Genomic DNA, 20,787 nt, shown 5'->3' on the forward strand with positions numbered 1-20,787 from the left:
GTTCTGAGCCAAGATTTACATTCTTGCAGAGCAGAGGGCGGATAAATACCTCTTATTTCTCTCTCTCTCTCTCTCCCTCTCTCTCTCTCTCTCTCTCTCCCCCTCTCTCTCTCTCTCTCTCTCTCTCTCTGTCTCTCTCTCTGTCTTTCCTCTAATTTTGCAGACCATATTATGACAGCATGTTTATGTCTGTGGGTAGATGGAACAGTCAGGTTAAACACATACACACACACAAACACACACATGCTCTGGGAGGTTGTTTCAAGACCGACATGTGGGGTAAATATTAGCCACGTTGCTAGTCGACAGAGTTTTTTATGATTTAAAACAAATTATCCAGCCAATATCTGGGCAGTAAAGTGTGTGTGTGTGTGTGTGTGTGTGTGTGTGTGTGTGTGTGTGTGTGTGTGTGTGCGTGCGTGCGTGCGTGCGTGCGTGCGTGCGTGCGTGCGTGCGTGCATGCGTGCATGCGTGCGTGCCAGTGTGTGTGTGCGTGCGTGTTTGTGTGTATAAGCGTGGCTATGAGTATCGAAGGCTAATGTGTATTTGACACTGCATTAAAAAACACACGCAACAGTTGTCATTTCTCTAACCACTGATGAACTAATAGAAACCAGTGCAAAAATAGCACAATTTGGTGTGAATATGCATAACTTTATGTACGAATGTTTTGTTTTTTGTTTTTCTGAATGCTGCAACACATATTAAACACAAGTGTGAATAAGCCTGAGATGTGTGTTCCTCACACTGCTCGCTGTACTGGATTCGCACCCAAAGTTACAAGCCCAAAGCACAAACAGTGAGAAGAAAAGGAAATAGGACACATGTGGCCACTATTATAATGTCAGAATCTGACTAAGACAAATTTGTTTTCTCTAAGGTTTTGTTTTTCAGGAGCACTGTGCTAATCTCAACTTAGGCTACTGCAGTGAAGCTATGGTTCAGACAGACACTGTTGCCTGGCTCCATATGGGTTTCTCTCCTCTGCAGTCAGTGCATACGATCTCCCTCCTAATTGGATTTTTAATGGAATATCTGTGGGTGCATCCACAATGAAAATGTCTCCCCTTTAATTTAACAAGGCTAGGATTCAGTCATCCATAACATGCAGCTTTTACTTTTACAAGAGAGCTTTTCATATCGCAGCGTCGTCTGTTTGGCTGTTCTCTGCGTTCTCAGATTAGAATGAGCAGGTTTCACAAGATAAGAGCTGAGTCATGCTGTGGGGGGAGGGAGGGGGGGGGGGGGTATTTTAGTGAGTATAGGATCTTTTACATCTCTGTCTCGTGGTGTTAAAGGGTTTAATTCTTACATTTCTCACTTTCATGATAGAGAGATTTGTGTTTGGACCAGTCTTATCCCGGCCGACACACACACACATACACACACACACACACACACACACACAAACACAGAAAGACACAATACACAGAGAAACAGACATTCTTTGGTCTGCATATGACATGCCGTGTGCATCCTTGTCAGATCACTTTAGCTGTGCGTCTTCTCTGTGAGCTTATGTGATGGCAGATCAGCAACAACAGTCTTTTCTTCTCAGTGTCAGCCATCCCTGTCTCTCCATCACACTGGGCCCCTTTATAACACCACTGATACAATGATTACTTCTCTAGTCTCCCTCCCTCCGTCCCTCTCTCTCTCTCTCTCTCTCTCTCTTTAGCAAACAGACATACCATAAAAACCTCAAAGAGCCTGAAGTTTTTTGCTTCTCTAATTGCCAAATCAAAGTCAAGACTGCAGTGCTAATCTAAAACGTATACAATATTCACATGCAATGCCGTCACATACATTTCTCACATGTATTGGTTTGCGTTAGTTGATTTATATCCAGTAGTTTATTGGATAAAAAATTGTAGATTTCTATTTAAGACAACTAAATCAACTACATCAGATCAAACATTTACATTCATTCCAATTCTTACACCATAAAAGTAACGCTTTTTATATCCACACATACTGTAGAAAGGAATGCGCCCTCATCATGCTTTATTTTTTACAAAATTTCATACCAACCAGTTATGCATAGGTCTGCTGTAGATATCAACCTTTCAATGAAAGGTTCAATGAATTTCAAGCTAGACTTTATGGTTGGCGCCATGCTTCAGACATACGCATGCAAACATCTCTGTCTTCAGCACTTTAAACACTGTTCAGCAAAACATTGTTTAAACACGCAGAACTTTATTTTAATACCCAAAACTGAATTTAGGGAAAATATGTATACCATGATGCACTGCAGTGCATGCATGGCATCTAATAATATGTAAATGCACACATATTTCCATTTGGTGACATGGCGCTGGCATGAGACTTTGGTTTGACTATTTTTCTCTGTGTGAACATCATACAGATGGAACAAGCCACCACAGAATATATGTGAGACGATGTGAAGTAAGACTAAAGCATTAACGTGCAATTTAATGCTATAAAGTGCTGTTTAAAACTATAGCAAACACTCGCTGAGCAGCGTTTTAATTCAACAACAGAAGAGTAAATGGTATTTGGTCTAGAGAGCAGCCGAACAAACTCACATTGTTTGAACAAAGAAGAAAACAAATGAAAATGGCTGTTGTCTTGTTTGTGGTTTGTGGCTAACCACCAAATTACATCCATGCAGTCATTTCTTGTGAATCCCTCATGATAAGTTAGGGCATGTGTCCACATACTGTTTTCTTCTGGCAGAAAGGTGCTGGCAGGGTGCTTGGAAACGCTTCATCCCAGCACCTCAAAGGGCCCACGAGCGCTGTGATGACATCAGCACTTTTCTGAAAAGTTCAGAAGTTTACAACTAGGGGCGCTCTTAGCGACAACTCCAAAAAGGCGTAGAAAAAGACGGTCCATAGCCTTTTCTCTGGGCGGCAGCTTACATTCTCTGCTCATGGGGAACAATTGAGAAAAGAAACTGGTGCTCTGAAAACAATGCCATGTGAATACAGGCCCTTAGGCAATCTCAATCCAGCACGAGAATGGCGGCACTACTAACTACTATATCAATAGATAATTACTATCTGCTGCAGCATGTATCGCAGAAAAACGGCAAGCATAAATTGTATCAAAAACTGATTTGATTTCAAGAGAACCCCGGCAACTTTAAAGCTACTTAAAATGGGAGAAATAAAATGGGAGAACAGGATGATAAGGAGTGAAGTAGTTTTAATCTCAATGTACCTTTAGCGTTTTAACTGATCTGGCTTTTCCTAATCACCTCTATCCATCTGTTGACTTTTTCATCACGCTGTCTTACGAGCCAACTGTTACATAGCCATTCAGTCAGCTCTGCCATTATGCTTCCATTAGACAGGTGAGAGAGGAGGAGAGGAGCTTGAGGGCACAGCACCTCACTTAGTCTCAACTCTCTCAACACCTTTTCATGCTGCTCCTCCCTCTCTCCAGCTGTTAGGTCCGTCAGTCAACTGTACCCTGCTCCTTATCTTTATGTTGATGCCAAGATGTGAAAGAGGAGCAACGTGGTGAGATGCCTGCTGGTGGTGAAAGGCACAAGAGTGTGAGGCAACAAGGAAAAGCATAGCTGTTTTTCCCTTGCTCAAAACCTTTTCTTTAAGTGCATTCCTTCTAAAAATCACAGTGTTTGGGCCCGTCAAACCCATAACATTAGTCTAAATTACTTTCTCTCATTGGAACCCTAATCTTAAAATTGTAAAACATACTCATTTTATGAAAGTTTTTTTATATATGACATTGAAGTGAAACAAGTCAGCAGAACATCTTCACAAATGATGTCTCCATTTTGGCTAGTCATGATCCATCATGTGTCCTTGTTTTTTGACCTAAAACAGTGGCACCACCTGAGGTCCAATTAGTGTTGGCCCTGATTAGTTTTGTGTGATACGCATAGACTGCTGGAGTCTCTGTTTACACTGCCTCATACTGCACAGTACACTACATCCTCTGCATTGTCTATTACTCACACGTGCACCAGAAACATAATACATTTATCATGAGTAGTAGTAGCATATGCATTAGCATTGCCTGCATTTACACAGTGCCAATAAATAAGTCTGAATTTATGGACTGGACTTTAAGCTGATTTGTTGGTCAGATGTCATTTGTTTCTGTAGCTACTTCATTTCAGTTATATGAGATTCAGATTTATTTACTGAAAACTGCAAGTCGAGTTAATTTATGTTGTTTAGAAACTTGCAAAAGCCCTTATGGAAAAGACTACACTAGAATTTTCCTTCCTAATGCTTATTAAAGGACATAAACACCTGTAAACAAGTAAACCAGAAACTAATGGAATTATTCCACCACCCTGTTTTTTCATACTTTTCAAGAGAAACAATTTGAAGAGTTAATGAGATGCAAAACCCCTTCTTAAAAGGCAATCCGAGAGAAATAGAAAGAGGCTGGAAGCATCCTGCTTATGCTAGTGCCAAGTTCGAAGGAGATAATCACTCGCAGGAAACAGGATTAGGCCAGTTGACAGTGGGATTAGAGCTGTGGATAGGATTACAGTCTGTGAGATCAGATTAGCACAATACATGCCAGATTAAATCTGTAAACCAAATTAATCATCTGCCTGGTGATTATTACTTGCCAATTGATGGAAGATACTCTTTTGTGTGTTTCTACAAGCACTGAGAAGGAAATGAACCTAGATATTGGTGGTAGTGGTGTGGGTTTGAAAGGGAGAATAGACAGCCGGGATCAAAGAACGGCATATAAAAGACAAAAGGAGCAGTTGTGTGCCTCTAAACTTCCTTTCAGCTTTTGAAGTTTTTTAGATGCATCACAAGGTTGCCACTCTGAAGAGGTAGAAACAAGGATGGTCTACATAAAGGAGAGGAGAAAGATGGGGGAAGGCATTCGGTACGCTCTTCTTATCTTGGTCAAAGGATTTTCTATTCTGTGTGCCTTTGTTAGGTCTGCCTTGTATGATCACCTACCCAACTTTTTCTTTTTTTCTTATCTTTCTGTGACAATGTTCATGTGATTCTTACTATCAGGACTGTTTCGCTAGTCTATTCCTCACCTTAACATAGGGTTGGATGATACGGCCAAAATCTTCAACCCCGATATAGGTCATTTCACATCTCGTTAATATATCATGATATAGTATGTTTTCTGGTAATTTAATAAACAAACAGCTTATATTAATTAACTACATGGTAAAGCCTACTTTGGTATAGTCCTGTGTGAATTGAATACGTAACAAAGGAAAAATATTATTTATTTTGTCATTTTAATAAGTAGTTTAGTGTGCTTGAATGTGCTTAATCTCTATAAACAGATGTTGTATGTGAAAGCAGAACAACAAGATTTGGGTAGCGGAAGTGGTCCGGTGTCCATTTGTAGACCGAGTAGTATCCAATCACATCTGAGCAGATTTCGACTACATGCAGGTAAACGAGTATGTGTGGAGAGCAAACAAGGAGAAACACATCAGCCGTCATGCAATCACAAACCCATCGACTATGGTCTGAGGACGATTTAGCATTTCATTAGCTTCTTATTATCTATCTGCATTCATATGCTGTTCTGTTTATAGAGACGCCGTCTCTCAATACCAACTCCATTAACGCGTCTCAAGTTGCTAATAGGACCGTAAACAATGAACGCCATTCAGAAGAGGAAATCTTAGCCAGATATCCGCTGGCTATACCAGAAAGTCTAAAATATTAGCCATTGCCCCCAGAGGTTTATCTGCTGTCAGAAAGGAAGCTGATCCGATTTAGATGATTTAATTGTATATCACAATATCTGAATATATGATTTCATAACGATATGATTCCGCTGAATCTGGCCCTACCTTAAAGCATATCAGTATCTGTAATGATTTTAATAAATACGCCGTTAACATATATCCATCTATATGGTGCGGAATCATAGAAGTACAATTGCTATATGTTGATACTCTCCTCCCGAGAAGCAAGTATAAAAATTTGTATTGTATCAGATTACTCAACTTTCAGGGTTTGAAATGACTGATTAACATATATGAGAAACTTTGGTCCTCTGTGTGAGGCCTACAGACACTGAGAAAAACGCAAACAGTACTCATTTCAGAAACAATAGCGTTGTTATTGACGCCTCATTGCTGTCTGGACCTTGTGATTTCTGCGCAGTGACTCTTCTCTCTCTCCCCCACTGGGAAGCGGAGCTCAGAGATGATTAAATGAGCGTTCCCGGGCCGCCCCACGTACTCACACTGTGAGTACTGGATGGCTTTCATAAAGTGCTGCTGCTCAGATCGATACCTTTGAGATTGCTCTGTTATTACTGATAATGAAAAGTGTGGAACTAACCTTGTTACCCCTTACAGGAGAGGAAGCAGCACTGTTTTGAACAGAAATTGCAGAGAAATACTAGCGTGGAAAAAAAAAGTCACATGAGAGTGTGTTTTTGTGAAAAGAGATAGAGATAGAGAGATAGAAAGAAAGAGGAGGGGGGGCATGTCAGGAGAAAAACAGAGAGGTCTAAGTTTGGATCCTTGGCTCCTGTGTACGTGACATCTGACCTGAGGCATTACTGAGAACCAACACCCTCTTAAGTGTGAATAACTCATTGCTGTGTGTGTGTGTGTGTGTGTGTGTGTGTGTGTGTGTGTGTGTGTGTGTGTGTGTGTGTGTGTGTGTGTGTGTGTGTGTGTGTGTGTGTGTGTGTGTGTGTGTGTGTGTGTGTTTGTGTGTGTGTGTGTGTGTGTGTGTGTGTGTGTGTGTGTGTGTGTGTGTGTGTGTGTATAAATAGTGAGGTTTGTGTGGGTGCCCCTGTGTCTAATACATATGTGTGTATATGTTTGAGCATCAGTTGAATGACTGCAATCTCCAGTTTGCCCAATATTGCTTTAAATTATTTCTTAAAACTTTGGAAAATTACTAAAGTTTTCAGTCCACACAAACATGTTTTTATCATTCTAACCCTAACACTCCCTGTGTGGTCTGTGTCATAGCCTATAATCCTTTTCTCTCCGTCGTTGTTTGGTGAGTGTGGTAATGCGTCACTGGGGGCATACTGCAACTATTATCATAGATTAACACTCACTCCCTCCTCCATATCTAAGCTGCACCAGTAACATTGACTCCCTGACCACTAAGCTGTGCAGCATGGATCGCAGTGTAAACTGAGTCCCAGCAGGGAGATATAGACATAATCACAGGGGAATGAGTGTGCGTTCACAGTATTATATCAAAATATAAGCCACAGCAAGAAACAGCCCTTCATCCCATAAAACTGAGTAGAATTCTAATGTCTTCTTCACCATCTTCAAACGTGTACTGCTCACTTAATGCAGGAGCAAGTGGCTAAAAACAAAAAAGAAAATCAATTGTGCTCTGCTTTAAAAGAGTATTATTGATTGTGAATTGCTCATTGCTTTTGGTGGCTCAATACTTATATATAGCACCACCATATATATATATACCAATGACAAGACCACACCAGAACGTCTGATTTTTCTTGGTCTGCTATGTCTCCAGTAATGCGCATGCTACTTCAGTGACTACCAAGAAATTCTTGTTTGCTATGCCATGTAAGATGATCTGCATGTAGTCAGTTTAGTGACTGATTTGATATTTTTTTCATGTTTCATGTCATATTTGAGCGCACAGTAGTCAACGAGACCAACAACCGGGCCAGGCTCTTTGAGTCTCTGCTTCTCTACAGCAAAACAAAGCTTCATTCACAGTGTGTGAGAGGGGAAAGGGCTTTCATCTCTGCGTATGTTTAAACAGAAGTCACTGGAACGCAGGGCAGAGAACAGTGTAGCTTCACACCAGATCCCAACACAAGTAAGTCTCACATCGTAACATCACAGCACAACACTGGAGCATCAAGCATCAGAAGGAAAGTACACTTAGATATATTCTAACTGTTATTTTACAGCATTTCTAAAGAGATATGACATGCAGGACACATATACTGTATACGCAAAGGCGATGCTTCAAATTAGTAATATAACAGACATACACTAGCTGTGATAAGAAAAATGATTTTTCAATCATTTTAATTTTCAATTTGAAATGCGACACTGACCCTGGAAGGTTCAAAACTGGTCTGAGGGGTCATGAGAGGTTTAAAGTGAAATTAAAGCGACAATTTTCTGCTACACAAAATAATTTTACTTGTATATTTTTTGTTAGTTTTTTTTATGCATAACTAGACAGTTTTATCTCTTTAGGCCTCTTAGGATTATTTAAATTGGGGCGACAGTAGCTCAGTTTATAGGGACTTGGCTTGGGAGGGTTGCAGGTTCAAGTCCCACATAAGAACCAGGTTTGCAGGTGGACTGGTAGCTGGAGAGGTGTCAGTTCACCTCCTGGACACTGCTGAGGTGCCCTTGAGCAAGGCACTGAACACCCAACAACTGGGAGCGCCTGTCCTTGGAGATTAAAAAAAGTTACAGGTTTATGTGTGTATTTCGGGCCTGTGTGTGCGTGTGTGTATTACAGAACAGTAAAATAACAGAATGAAAAATTTAATTTTCCCTCTTGCTAGTAAAGTATGTTTTCATCTTCTCCTCCTTCAAATAAAACAATCTGAGATTTCTTATTCATGTTTGGTTTTAATCCTGAGGAAAGTAAACTGAGAAGTCTCTACTCTTTATAAAGCATCAGAGCTAGCCTGGCATCACCACACTAATTAGCAAATGCATATTAGTCTGGAACCTCTCAGTTCATTTTCGATTCCCAAAGGGCTTTATCATCGCAGAGCACAATACTTCTGGATGAAATAGGATAGACCTACAACCAATCACAGCAACGAAACGGTGGTGCTTCATCTGTTTTAAAGCTGGAAAAAAAATAGCGATTGCGAGTTCCATGAGCCTGATAAGTTGTGCTGGACGTGCAGACTGGACGGTCATCATCTTAAACCTGCCCCACATGAGATAAAGGATTGCATTTAGACCGCCAGATCGAAAGCTGCTGGAAATCTGTCGTAATGGGAGAGGGGCCAGACGTACCTGCCAGAGCAAATTAAACATGAGCTTGGCAGATTCGTCTGGTTTCCCGTCAGGATCAGATATATATTTTGGCCCCAAATCACTCAGCACATTATAAACCAACAGTACTGAGGGATTGCAAGTCAAAAAGGTTGGGAACCACTTGTTTATTGGATACATTCTTACTCTAACCCGTAAGTATGAGCCAGTTTTTTCACCTTTCCACCATTTCACTCTTCTCTCTCTCACACACACATTCACATTATTACATCTTGCTGCATGCTTCATCTCCTCGAAAAGGATGCGATGCAGCCCCACCTAGCATTCTTAACACGTTGGTTCATTGTTTGTTTAAATCACACACAGTCACAAAGAAGGCTGTGTGTGTGTGTGTGTGTTTGTGTGCGCGAGCGTGCGTGTGTGCGTGTGCGTGCCTGCGTGCGTGCAAGAGGCAGAGTTAGAAAAGAGAGAGACCCGGGTGGGACATGTTATTACAACTTATCATCAATGCACGGTAGCCAGTGGGATTTTAGTTCCCTGTCTGGCCTGGAGTTTGGCAAGTGTGATCTCACCAGGAGAAACACAAACCACGCACTATTATTGCTGCGTTCCATTTAGAGATCAGAACTGGGAATGACGTCACACTCGAGTTGACCGCATTCCAGTCCAAAAACCAACTATTAAACAAGGTGTGGGGAGGTTCTAGGTTGGCCATCATTAGCAATACCAATTGATAAAAACGCATTATGCTGTATTTTGCATGTGCAACATGCCCACAGATAGAAGATGGACATCACTATATGTACATCTAATTTAATTAGAAGCACATAAGATAAAAATGCAAATAAACAGTACATTCCTACAGCTTGAACTACTGTTGACGCGGTTCTGAGGGATGTCTAGCTAGGAACTTGGCAATTCCGACTTCAGGGGTCAAGTCAGTTGACATTTCTGACTGGGATCTCAAACATACCAACTTCCAAGTTCAACTGGAATGCAGCATAAGACTAATGACAGTCTAGACTGAACTTATAGAAGGTAGGGGAAGATTAGCTTATTTATTTTTCAAAAATCACTCTAAAGCTGCTCGCTTCATTGTTTTCATAATTTATTTAAAATAAGCATGGAGCCCTGACAAATCACTCAATTCACTAATCCGCTTTGGATCTCCACAGCACATCCAATTTTTTATTTGCATAACTACCTTTAAAAATGTGTTGGAATAATGAGATTATGTAATTTGATGTTACAGTTTTAAATGAAAAGAACTAGTAAATGATAAGAAATATTAAAGATGATATCTTTGTCATTCACCTGTGGTGATGATCAGCTGTTTCATGATGGTTGTATTGGCAGCACAGATAATAAAAAAACAAGACACAGTACACAGAGTGGGTTGGAGATTGGATGCCATGTGGCCTCAGTGTCGTATCTTTAGTATTTTTTGCGCTGAGCTCCTGTATCTGCCAACGATCTGGAAGATTCCAGGAATCACCGTGTTGTTAAAGCAGGATGTCTGGCTGCTCTGTTGCCGTGGACACCGTCTCTTGCTGCTCCACAAGGACTCTGATGTCACAATTACAGCCACAAATATGATGTGAGAGGGGGTGGCGTCTTTCTTCTCCTTCCTTCAGCATCGCCGTTTCTCTCTCCTCCCTACATGTGATGACCTGCACTAATCACTTGTTCTGCAAGTTCTAAAATTTCCCTGATGAAGCCCAGCTCTGGAATCACTATGCCTCTCTCTCTCTTTCTCTCTCTTCCACTTATGCAGCCTGACGTTTCCTCTTCTGGGACCTGATTCTTTATTCAAAATGGCTGCCTGTGTTGGTTGACTGCATTGTTCTGTTTTGTGTGATTCGGCAGAATGGCATATGTAGTTAGCTCAAGTCAAAGCCACATGTTTCTTTCTCATACATTACCATCCCACCTTAGCCGCACATAAACTGCTACAGTTGTGAACCCAGCGGTCGACAGTTAGGGTCATATGGGGTGAATGCAACACGATCCTTCATGCCTTTGCAACCCCCTCTGCAGACACACTCAAACTCACTTCACACAAACATACACTCCACACACTCTTCACCCTCCCCTTGCTGCATGCCATTGTCACTCTCTGGATGAGTGCTATTAGAACCTGCTTTCAGCTCCTCTCGTCTCACATGCAGGACACACACACACACACACACACACACACACACACACACACACACACACACACACAAACACACACACCTCTGAGTGTTGACAGTTTCAGAATTCTTCTGTATGCCAGCTCAGTTTCTGTAGGCTACACATGGGTGGTGCACAACCTGGACAGGACACCTTCACCTCGGCGTGAAAAGTTATTCTTCTGTCAAATTTTCCTTTAATCAATTCACGTTACCCCAAAATGTATTTGGTAAATGGATATACATTTACATAACCACTTTTATTCCAAACTATACAAAGAGTGTGACATATTCCTGCTTGTGTCTTTGATTAACTGAAGGGGTATCACACACTGCGACTGGATATAAAATTTTTTAGACATGCTGTTTTTGTGGTTCTACCTTGTCTTCACGTCAATAGGGAAATATCTCATGCTTCACTTTATGCACTTTTTCAACTACAGTATTTCAGCCATCATCTTTGAAAAGTTGAACATTTGAACTATAGAAAATATTTAAATCCACTTGAATTTAAAAGTAAGACATAAATACATCTTGAAACGTAATATGTGTTGGCTCTTCACCCAGGTTTTTAAATGGACCATACAGACCACTAAAAAAACTCTTTATCCATCTTCTGTTATCTAGGCAGTAGGAAAGATAACAGGGCACGGGGTAGAAGAGGTAAGGCTATTAGTCCAGTTCCATGTATTCTGTATTGCTTTCCCCTGCCTTGTCAACACAATCGTTAGGCAATCACTTTAAAAGGAGATCCAATGAGAACTTATGATAGCAACTTCAAATAAGTGGGCTAAACAAGAAACCTTAAAGAGGCCCCCCTGCCATTTAAGTGCCCCCCTCTCTGATCCTGATCCCCCATTCCTTTCCCTCGCACCTGTCCCATGCTCCAGTGTCAGTGAAAGTGAAGGAGATGGGAGAATAAAGTCATGAAGGGGTACAGAGATGAATCCCAGTGGGGACGGCTCTGTCAGCGAGCAAAAGCACAGGCTGCCACAGTCAGCTCAGCTGTGCCGCAGGGCTGAAAGTGCACATATCTTAAACTGTGGACGTGCCTGTGTGTGTGTTTCTCTTATGTATGCGTGACGTGTTTCTGCCACCTGTTACCGAACATGACCCCGCCGTGCATGCGTTAATGTGTATGCATTCTTGCTTGAATAAGAATTGTGTGTGTGTGTCGGACTTCTTCCTAAACTCCTCCTCTCCAAACTGAAGGTATAATTGGATACTCACAGCAGGCAGCAAAAAGGGATCCCTGACTTAGATAATTATTTGAAGACTCTGAAGTGTGACCTCCGGATGACTGGTGATACAATATATACGGATCATATGAGTGGACAGTATTTATAGAGTTAGTTAGACATGTAGCTAAGATGGATATCTGGCCAGCATGCACCGCAGGATCTATCATGTCCTCCTGGGGCTAGCACGCACACGCACACACGCACACACGCACACACACACACACACACACACACACACACACACACACACACACACGTACGCATGTTCCTGCTGGGACTGACAGAAATAGCGAGCGGTTAACAATTAGTGCTAGACTCAGGCCAGATCTTATGTGAATATGAGTGTCATGACATTGAGCATTTACACCATTTTTCATGTGATGTTGTTGCACATAACAAAAATAGTGAAAATCAAGGCCTGTTTGTTATCTGCCATATTCAGATTGTGATTGCTCAATATACTATTTTAATTTGTCTGCATTGAGAGGTAGCATAGACTGATAAAGTCCAAAAGATAACCACCTAGTTCATTACAAGTCTACGGCCATGCCATGTACTGTACTTAGGCACATCATGGCTTTAAGCTAAACGCTAACATCAGCATGGCAACATGTTTACAGTGACAATGGTAACATACTGATGCTTTCTGAGAGGAGGCCTTTGCAATTTGCAGGAACATCCTGACCACATCCGCACAGTAACGCACATGCACACCTGTTTCCAACATATTTACAATGTTAGCATGCTAGTATTTACTAATTGGCACTAAACACAAAGTACAGCTGAGACTGAGGGGAATGTCATTAGTTTTGCTGAACAACTGTCTATACCAAATTTGATAGCAATCTATCCAAAAGTTGTTGAAACATTTAACTTAAAACTCTAAATGTCAAGCTCATGGGGGCACTAAGGGAAAAGTCTTAGGATTAATCTGAGAATCATGAATGTTGGACCGCCTGACAAACTGACCTTTCCATCTATTTAACTTAAAATAGTCAAAAAACTGAAGAAAACTTGGACGCACTGCAAGTAAACTTCACAAACTTCATCAGCCATTGATGTTTGTATCCAAGATTCTCACACAAGAATTATCCTGTAACCTTACTTATAATGTGAACGCAGCCAAGCCTGCAGTATATGTGTCATTGTTGTGCTGTTGTTTCATTTTGTCACCTCTGCGTGACTCTCCTTCAGGGCCGTTGTTCCAGAGAGAACTGCAAGTACCTGCACCCTCCTGCCCACCTAAAGACCCAGCTGGAGATCAATGGCAGAAACAACTTGATCCAGCAGAAAAACATGGCCATGCTCGCCCAACAGATGCAGCTTGCCAACGCCATGATGCCTGGCACCCAGCTACCACCTATGGTGAGGGGACACACACGTACGAACACACCACAGCTACTGGCCATGGTGAGACCACATACATCTCATAGCCCACACATATACAGCTCCGTGGCTGTGTGTGTGGCTCTTTCAGTCTTTTGATTCGTCTTTCCTTCAATCCCTCTCTCATCCCTTGCAAAAAGCTCACAGTTTTGCTGTTGATATGTACATTTTATCCACATTTATTTCATTCTCCTGCTTTTATTTTGCTCTCTTCCAGCCCATGTTCTCAATGGCACCTGGCCTGACTACCAATGCCAGTGCAGCAGCAGCTGCAGCTGCAGCATTTAATCCCTACCTGAGCCCCATGTCACCAGGCCTGATGCCCCAAGAGATCATGTCCAGCACCCCTGTCCTCATGGCTTCCAACCCCCACGGCAGCCAGGTCCCCAACGCTGCTGCCGCTGCAGCCCAGAAACTGCTGAGAACAGATAGACTTGAGGTAACAGACAGACTGATGTTTGGAAGCTGGTTTTCTCAACATTTTATGTAGCTTAGAATGAACCCACTCCTCACTAACAGTTAAAACTCCAATACAATCCACTTCATGATGTGTTTTTTTAGTGAGTGAGGTCACCCAGGATGATAATGAGCTTGCAAACCAAACAAGTTCCAAGCAGTTTAACGAACATACGACTAACCAGACCCTTTATTTGACCTGCATAAAGTGTTTCCTAAACTGAATTGTAATATTAATACAGTAGCAGGTACCATTATGCAAAGGAGAAGCTAATTAAAAGAACATTAAACCCAGAGAAGCATTTCATCAGCTTATGAGGTTGAATGCATTCCAAGAGTTGCTCTGTAATTGAGAGTTGTTTACTTTTGTGCATAAACTCGCTCTCACTCAAAGGTTCTGTACTCGACATTCAGAATATTAATATGGCAGCAAACAAATATTTGCTATGTAAAGATATAACGGAGTAATGGTGTGTGTGTTGTAATCCGAGTATCTCTGTTCTTTGTTGTGATAGCCCGTCCGGCCACGCATGCATGTTAGTGCATGCGTGGCCGTGACAAAATGGGGAACGGTCTGTGAGAACCACATGGCGGCAATCCCAGCCCAATTTATTTTCAAGTACAGCTTTCTTCTGTACTTCATCTAGTTCCAGTACAGTTAGTGCTTCAATTACCATTAGACAAGCACCAGAGATGAGCCATAACTTGTTGACTATTTATTTGAGTGGAAAGAGCAGTAATGGATATCATAGCTCCTGTTATAACAGCACAGTACATTGCTCTTTGTAACCCGTGCTCAAATGATAACATTTGTTGCTGCAGCATTCTGGTCTATCAAGGCTACTGTTTATTCCACCTCTACCTTGGCTGGTGGTGCGATTCTAAAACGAAGCTAGAATAATATTTCGACATCACTTTTCATTCTTTTTTTGTCAAAAACATAGCCACAAAAACCACACAACAGGCCCAGAAATACAGGGGACAAAAAGCAGTGCTGTGCCTTTAATAGACTGCACATGTTATAGAATGGGTTTCCTCTTTTAAATCACGTCAGTAAAATTAAAGTATAAATGCAACTGTTTTTATTTGTTTTTATTAACCTTTATTGTCTTTATGAAGCACACATTTATCTGAGTTCAACTCACTCAGTGCTGACACACTGCAGAAAGGCAGAGTGAGCAGAAGATCAGTAATGCCCATGCGGTCATGATACATCTAATTTAAAAGAAAGTGCTGCCCTCTGGTGTCTCACATATAGACTTTTAAAGAGGTCTAAGATTCGCACTCACACACATTACAGTTCCTTATGAAGAAAAACAACATTCCGGGTTTATTGCGCTTGAGCTTCAGCGCCTTCCTTCAGTGTGATTTAGATTCACGACCAAAACTCTACACCTTACAGTTCCAGTTACACAGGAAGTGCACTGCATGTATCCGTACAGATCTTGTGTTTGGTGTAAAAGGATATTGTACAAAGGAAGGACAGAAAAATACTTACACAGCAAGAGGAAGATGACCTTGTAAAGCATTCTAAACCATTTATTGGACTGCAGGTCTCATGTATTTTCGAGTTAAATGGATGTTTGTGACTACGCACTCTATAATGACAGAGTGAAGGCTTGGTGAGTCATACGTGATGGGCCGATTATGAGGCACAGAAATGCAAATGGCCCCACCACCTATCCTACATAAGAGCAAGACACAACACAGAGACTTCAACTATAAAATCTCTGTGTTGTGTTAAGCCTCTTTTTGTTGTTGTTTTCTGAATATTTGTAGTCATGACGCAATCTCTCTGTGCATGGTGTTGCGTCTCTTTGTGGTCATTTTGACACTTTGGGTCCCTGAAGCCTGTAGGTCTGTTAATCTGCTAATCCATCCATGATTCTACATTAAGACATAAATGCACCAAGAAGGAAATGTTGTATATGGGACTGTTGTTTTCATATGGTGTGCTGAATATGCAGGTAACACCCATGTCTTTTCATGAATTCTACCCTCCTTGTTTTCCAGGTGTGTCGGGAATATCAGAGGGGCAACTGCTCTCGGGGTGAGACCGACTGTCGCTTCGCCCACCCCGCAGACAGCACCATGATCGACACCAACGACAACACTGTCACTGTGTGCATGGACTACATCAAGGGTCGGTGCTCTCGGGAAAAGTGCAAGTACTTCCACCCACCAGCCCATCTGCAGGCCAAAATTAAGGCAGCCCAGCACCAGGTGAACCAGGCCACAGCCGCCGCGGCCATGGTGAGCAGTCTGTACATGCGTGGTCACACTCATTCACACCCACACGACAGGCTTAAAAGAGCAATTTTGAGGAAGTGAGGAAGTTCTTACAGTTATATTAGGTCTATCTATTGTAATATAGAAAATATGTTCTGTGGTTCATACTCACAGTCATGTGTGAAAGTGTCCCGCCTTCCTGGTTGGTATAATGTAGATTCTTTTCAGTTCTGCTTTTACCAGGTCAAGTTTTAAAGTTGTAAGTTGGTTTGGGGTCAAATCTGCTCAGAACACGATGATATGAAGAAGTATCGGAACAATGGTAAATTAATCTCAACGAGTGAATTTAGCTTTTTTACCCTTCCTAATCTGAATCCTACTCTTGTTCCTTGTTTACCTCATCCCAGACCACAAGCAGAAAGTCAGTTCCTCTCTGATGGCCTGGTCTTATTTGTGACACCATTGTTTCTGTACTTCCTATCTATTACTTCTCTTCCTCTTGACATTATTAACAGGATTCATTGTGCTGTCTCACAGCATATAATAGAGCTTGTCTGTTGATCACAGTGTTTACTACATGCTCTTATTGACATAGCGAGGATGAGCGCTTTGGGCAAATCGTTGTCTTGTGACATTGACTGTGCCCCAGTCAAACAGAAACCTGTGAATTGTGCTTTCATGTAATTTTCTGTCCAATATGATACATGAGACCCACTTAAAGAAATTATTGAATAATATTCTCATCGCTATATTCATCCATCTGTATGTGACAATTACTAATGTAGATTGGTAGTTATCAATGATTATTGATGATCATTTAACTGTTGAGCAGTAGTAGTAGCAGCTAGTGTCCACACTGTGCATGCCTTAGTCCTGTTATCCCCTTGTATATTGCATTCCAATGATTTGTTTTTTTATTTGTTTTTGTTTTTTCTCACCTATACCCAAACTGCACTGCTGCCCCCATGATGCACCTCTGCTTGCTGGTTTATGTTAATGCGCTTGAACCCCATTGGCCCATTGCCATCATGTGCTCGCTGCCTGCTAATTAAGACTCAGTCGGCTGTCAAATCACTGAAGCGACCCCTCGACGCAACCTTTGACCTGGTACTATGACCTTTCACCTTTTAGCTTGGCATGTGGCTTTGTTGTAGAGCAGTGTTTTAACCAAAGATACCTAGCTATTTTTGTTGTTGTTGTCTCAGTGCAATGTCTGTTTTTTCCTCCTGTTGATCTGTCATTATTGCCTGTGATAAAATGATTGTGGCTTTCTGGGTTCAGGTTGCATCCAACAACCGGACAACTATCTTCATGTAGAAATCACCCTCAGACACAAATTCAAATGTAGAATTTGCAATAAGGAGCCACAATCAATTCATCACTTGTAGCCTATTTAACAAAAGTCAGCGAGGGCTAGGGAAGTAGAGCTTCTTTAATGGTGGCATGGCTTTAGTTTTACGCCCAAGTCAGTGGTCAGTGTTTGTGAAGCAGCTCAATCAAATGTGTGCATGTTTGTGTTGCTAGTGCATGTCAGATGGATGAGGGTGGGGCTAAGAGGAACAGCTTTTAAAAGCATACAGGACCATAACAGATGATGACAGTTCAAATGATAGTTCACTCCATCATCAAATTTTTGTCACAGATATTCAGACCTCAAGGATGGCATCATGCCAAGACAAAATCCACATACATTGTGTAAATGTGAAAACTGGGGGGAAAAAGTATTTTAATATTTGACTCACTTGGCCTGATACCATTTTTGACATTTGCCTGAGAGTGAACAATCACTTAAACATGGCTTACACAGTTTATCATGGAGCTAGCAGTGCAGCCTCCCTCTCTCTGTGCTTCCTACCTGTTCCACCTCCTGTTAGCAGCCTTATTGTTTCAATAGTTAATGCTTGCTCATGTTGCCCTTAGTTAGCCCCAAAATTACAAAGTTAATAGTCCAAGTAAGCTTCCTGGTGAAATATAATGATTATACTATATGAATGCTTGTTAGCCAGTAGCTCCATGCTCCTGCTTGTGTAGTACTTGTGTCAGACTGCTGCTTGCTTGCTACTGATGATATGATGATATTATTGTTGTTGTTGTTGTTGTACACACAAGGATGTTGTGATGCCGTTTATATGATGTCCTCTAACGTATGTACCTTTTTTGTTTTCTTCCCTGTTTTTGCCTCTTTCCAACACACCCTCTCTCACTTTTCCACGCATCTCTCTCTCTCTCTCTTTCTATCTTTTTTTGTTTTTTTTCCTTTCTCACTGATCTCCCTGCATCTGGCTGGGCAGGGCATCGCCCCTAATGTCATGGCACCTATGCCCAAGCGGGCAGCCCTGGAGAAGGCCAACGGGGCCTCTGCCATGTTTAACACCAGCATGCTCCAGTACCAACAGGCCCTGGCCAGCATGCAGTTTCAGCAGCAGGCTGCTTTCCTCCCATCAGGTATGGCTCCCAAAGCAACCACCACTAGTGCTCTGACCACGGATGCCTGGATCAGTCTCACCTGACTCCTGCTTGTCTGCGGACGGGCAAAGTGGTAGATTGCAAGACAAAGCAGTTTGATTGTTGAATTTTTGTCAACTTATTTGTCTTCAGGTAGACGGAACTCACAAAGAAAGTCATACACGTAACTAGTGCTGGGCGGTATGCCCGCAAATTTGTAACACTGTATTTTTTTTTAAGATTCTGGCACTGTCACTCTAAATCAGGGTACTTTTTTGCATCACCAGGCCTGATATAAGAATTATAGTAGCTTATTCTACTGTCAGGAGAAGCAAACATGCTCTTTGGCAGTGTCATTTTGTACAATTATTTGTGTCACAAATCGCTGTATGCCCTGGTGTTTTGCCCTGTTAAAGAGAATTATTTGCGGGTTATTAATTGTTTTGTTAAAGTTAATAGGGGTCCCTTCTCAATACACTCACGGTTGGCCCCGGCCGTAGCGCTCTTTGAGGTGAACAATATTATATGTTTTGCTGCCTATTGAAGAGTTACAGCAATTGTCTCAGCTATGCACCAGTATATGAAAAGTTTATAATGTACAGGAAATTGATACCACCCAGCACTACAAATTACATATAACATAAAAGCTCTAGATTTCATTATAGGCCAGCGAGGGTTGAATATTTGTGTGTCATAGTGCAGTTGAAGAGTGGAATGAAGAATGCAAATTTGCATTTTGCTTTGTATGGCATTGCATGGCCACTAGGTGTTATGAATGGGTTAAAATGTCTTTCTGCCTACTAATTGCTTACCTAAAACTGCTCCTCCTATACGTGCAGGCTGAATGAGGAAGGAATGGATGTTTGTATGAGAAAGGACAAAGCTCGGTTGCTAGTTTGTTATATTAAAGTATCCATGGTGTGATTACTCATATTTTGATGAGAAACTTTTGCTGAGGCTTTGGCTTTGGGCTGGGATGAACGGGGCTGGACGTGTTGGTTAACGGTAACAACCAGCAGGCTGCAAAGTCTGGCTTCTGTACACATCTGCTGCTCTCCTCACTTCTGTCTAGAGTGTGTATATAATGTTTAATACTTGATAGTCACATTTCAATCTTGTTGTATTACACATTGCAATATGCAATGCACTTCAGACAAAAGTTTAGATTCACACTCTGATTTGAATAATAGATATGACACTTTGCCTTTTCCAATCACTGATGACTGTGTCCAGAGATATTAACCATTTTTTCCCCACCTTATCTCTCCCCTCACTCTAACGAAACCTTGTGACGGGCTGTTTTGATTTCTCTTCCCTATCCAATCCACTTCCTGTTGCACTGCATGATGGGCAGGCTCAATATTGTGCATGACACCTGCAGCCAGTGTTGGTAGGTTCCAGCTTTCCTTCTTCAGTTGTCTTTCTGTCTCGCACATCATCCAAATTAATCCATCCTGTGAAATTGACTGCATTCTTACTATGGGATTTTTATGAGATTTCGATGGCCGTAGAGTCACTCTTTTGGTTGTGTGTAGATACTTTAATAGTAGTAGTCCACATAAGCAAAGACAAATGTTGCAACATTGTAAATGTTGTTTATTACAGCTGTTGGTTTGACTGACCTTTATTTTGTTAATATCTGTGTGTAATCCCACTATATATTGCTTGACCACTCCCGTTCTCAGGTCTGCTCTAAACTTGGCTTTTGGCTGGTCTAACCTGACACCTGTTGAAACTCTTTTGAACTTTTTTTGTTTTAAACTGAGGGAGTTCAATTATAACCCCCCTGTCTCCTCTGCCTTAAAGACTCACGTGAAAGCATTTTTATTTATGTTATTTTTAGGTAGAATGTTTTAAAGTTTCTTGGTGTTTACCAAGAAAGTACAGTATTGGTAATTTTATTACTAATAATACACAAAAATGTGGAAGTACAGTAAGTCAC

At 41.5% G+C, this 20,787-nt stretch overlaps 1 protein-coding gene across 14 annotated transcripts in view; it reads left to right on the top strand.

Annotated features, from left to right (window-relative positions):
- Nucleotides 1-20,787, top strand: part of mbnl1 (muscleblind-like splicing regulator 1) — a 42,293-nt gene that overhangs the window by 16,338 nt on the left and 5,168 nt on the right. For 6 of the 14 annotated variants that reach the window (XM_083929160.1, XM_083929158.1, XM_083929151.1 and 3 more), the window contains 6 exons: nt 13,524-13,739; nt 13,933-14,154; nt 16,185-16,424; nt 17,454-17,507; nt 18,692-18,845; nt 20,200-20,235. In XM_083929160.1, the coding sequence (XP_083785286.1) occupies nt 13,524-13,739; nt 13,933-14,154; nt 16,185-16,424; nt 17,454-17,507; nt 18,692-18,845; nt 20,200-20,235 (922 nt within the window). The remainder of the gene's footprint in view (nt 1-13,523; nt 13,740-13,932; nt 14,155-16,184; nt 16,425-17,453; nt 17,508-18,691; nt 18,846-20,199; nt 20,236-20,787) is intronic. The other 8 variants (XM_083929162.1, XM_083929164.1, XM_083929163.1 and 5 more) reach the window with 7 other exon arrangements.

The sequence above is a fragment of the Echiichthys vipera genome (genome assembly GCF_963691815.1).
Source record: "Echiichthys vipera genome assembly, chromosome: 15".
In the NCBI taxonomy this organism is placed as follows: domain Eukaryota; kingdom Metazoa; phylum Chordata; class Actinopteri; order Perciformes; family Trachinidae; genus Echiichthys; species Echiichthys vipera.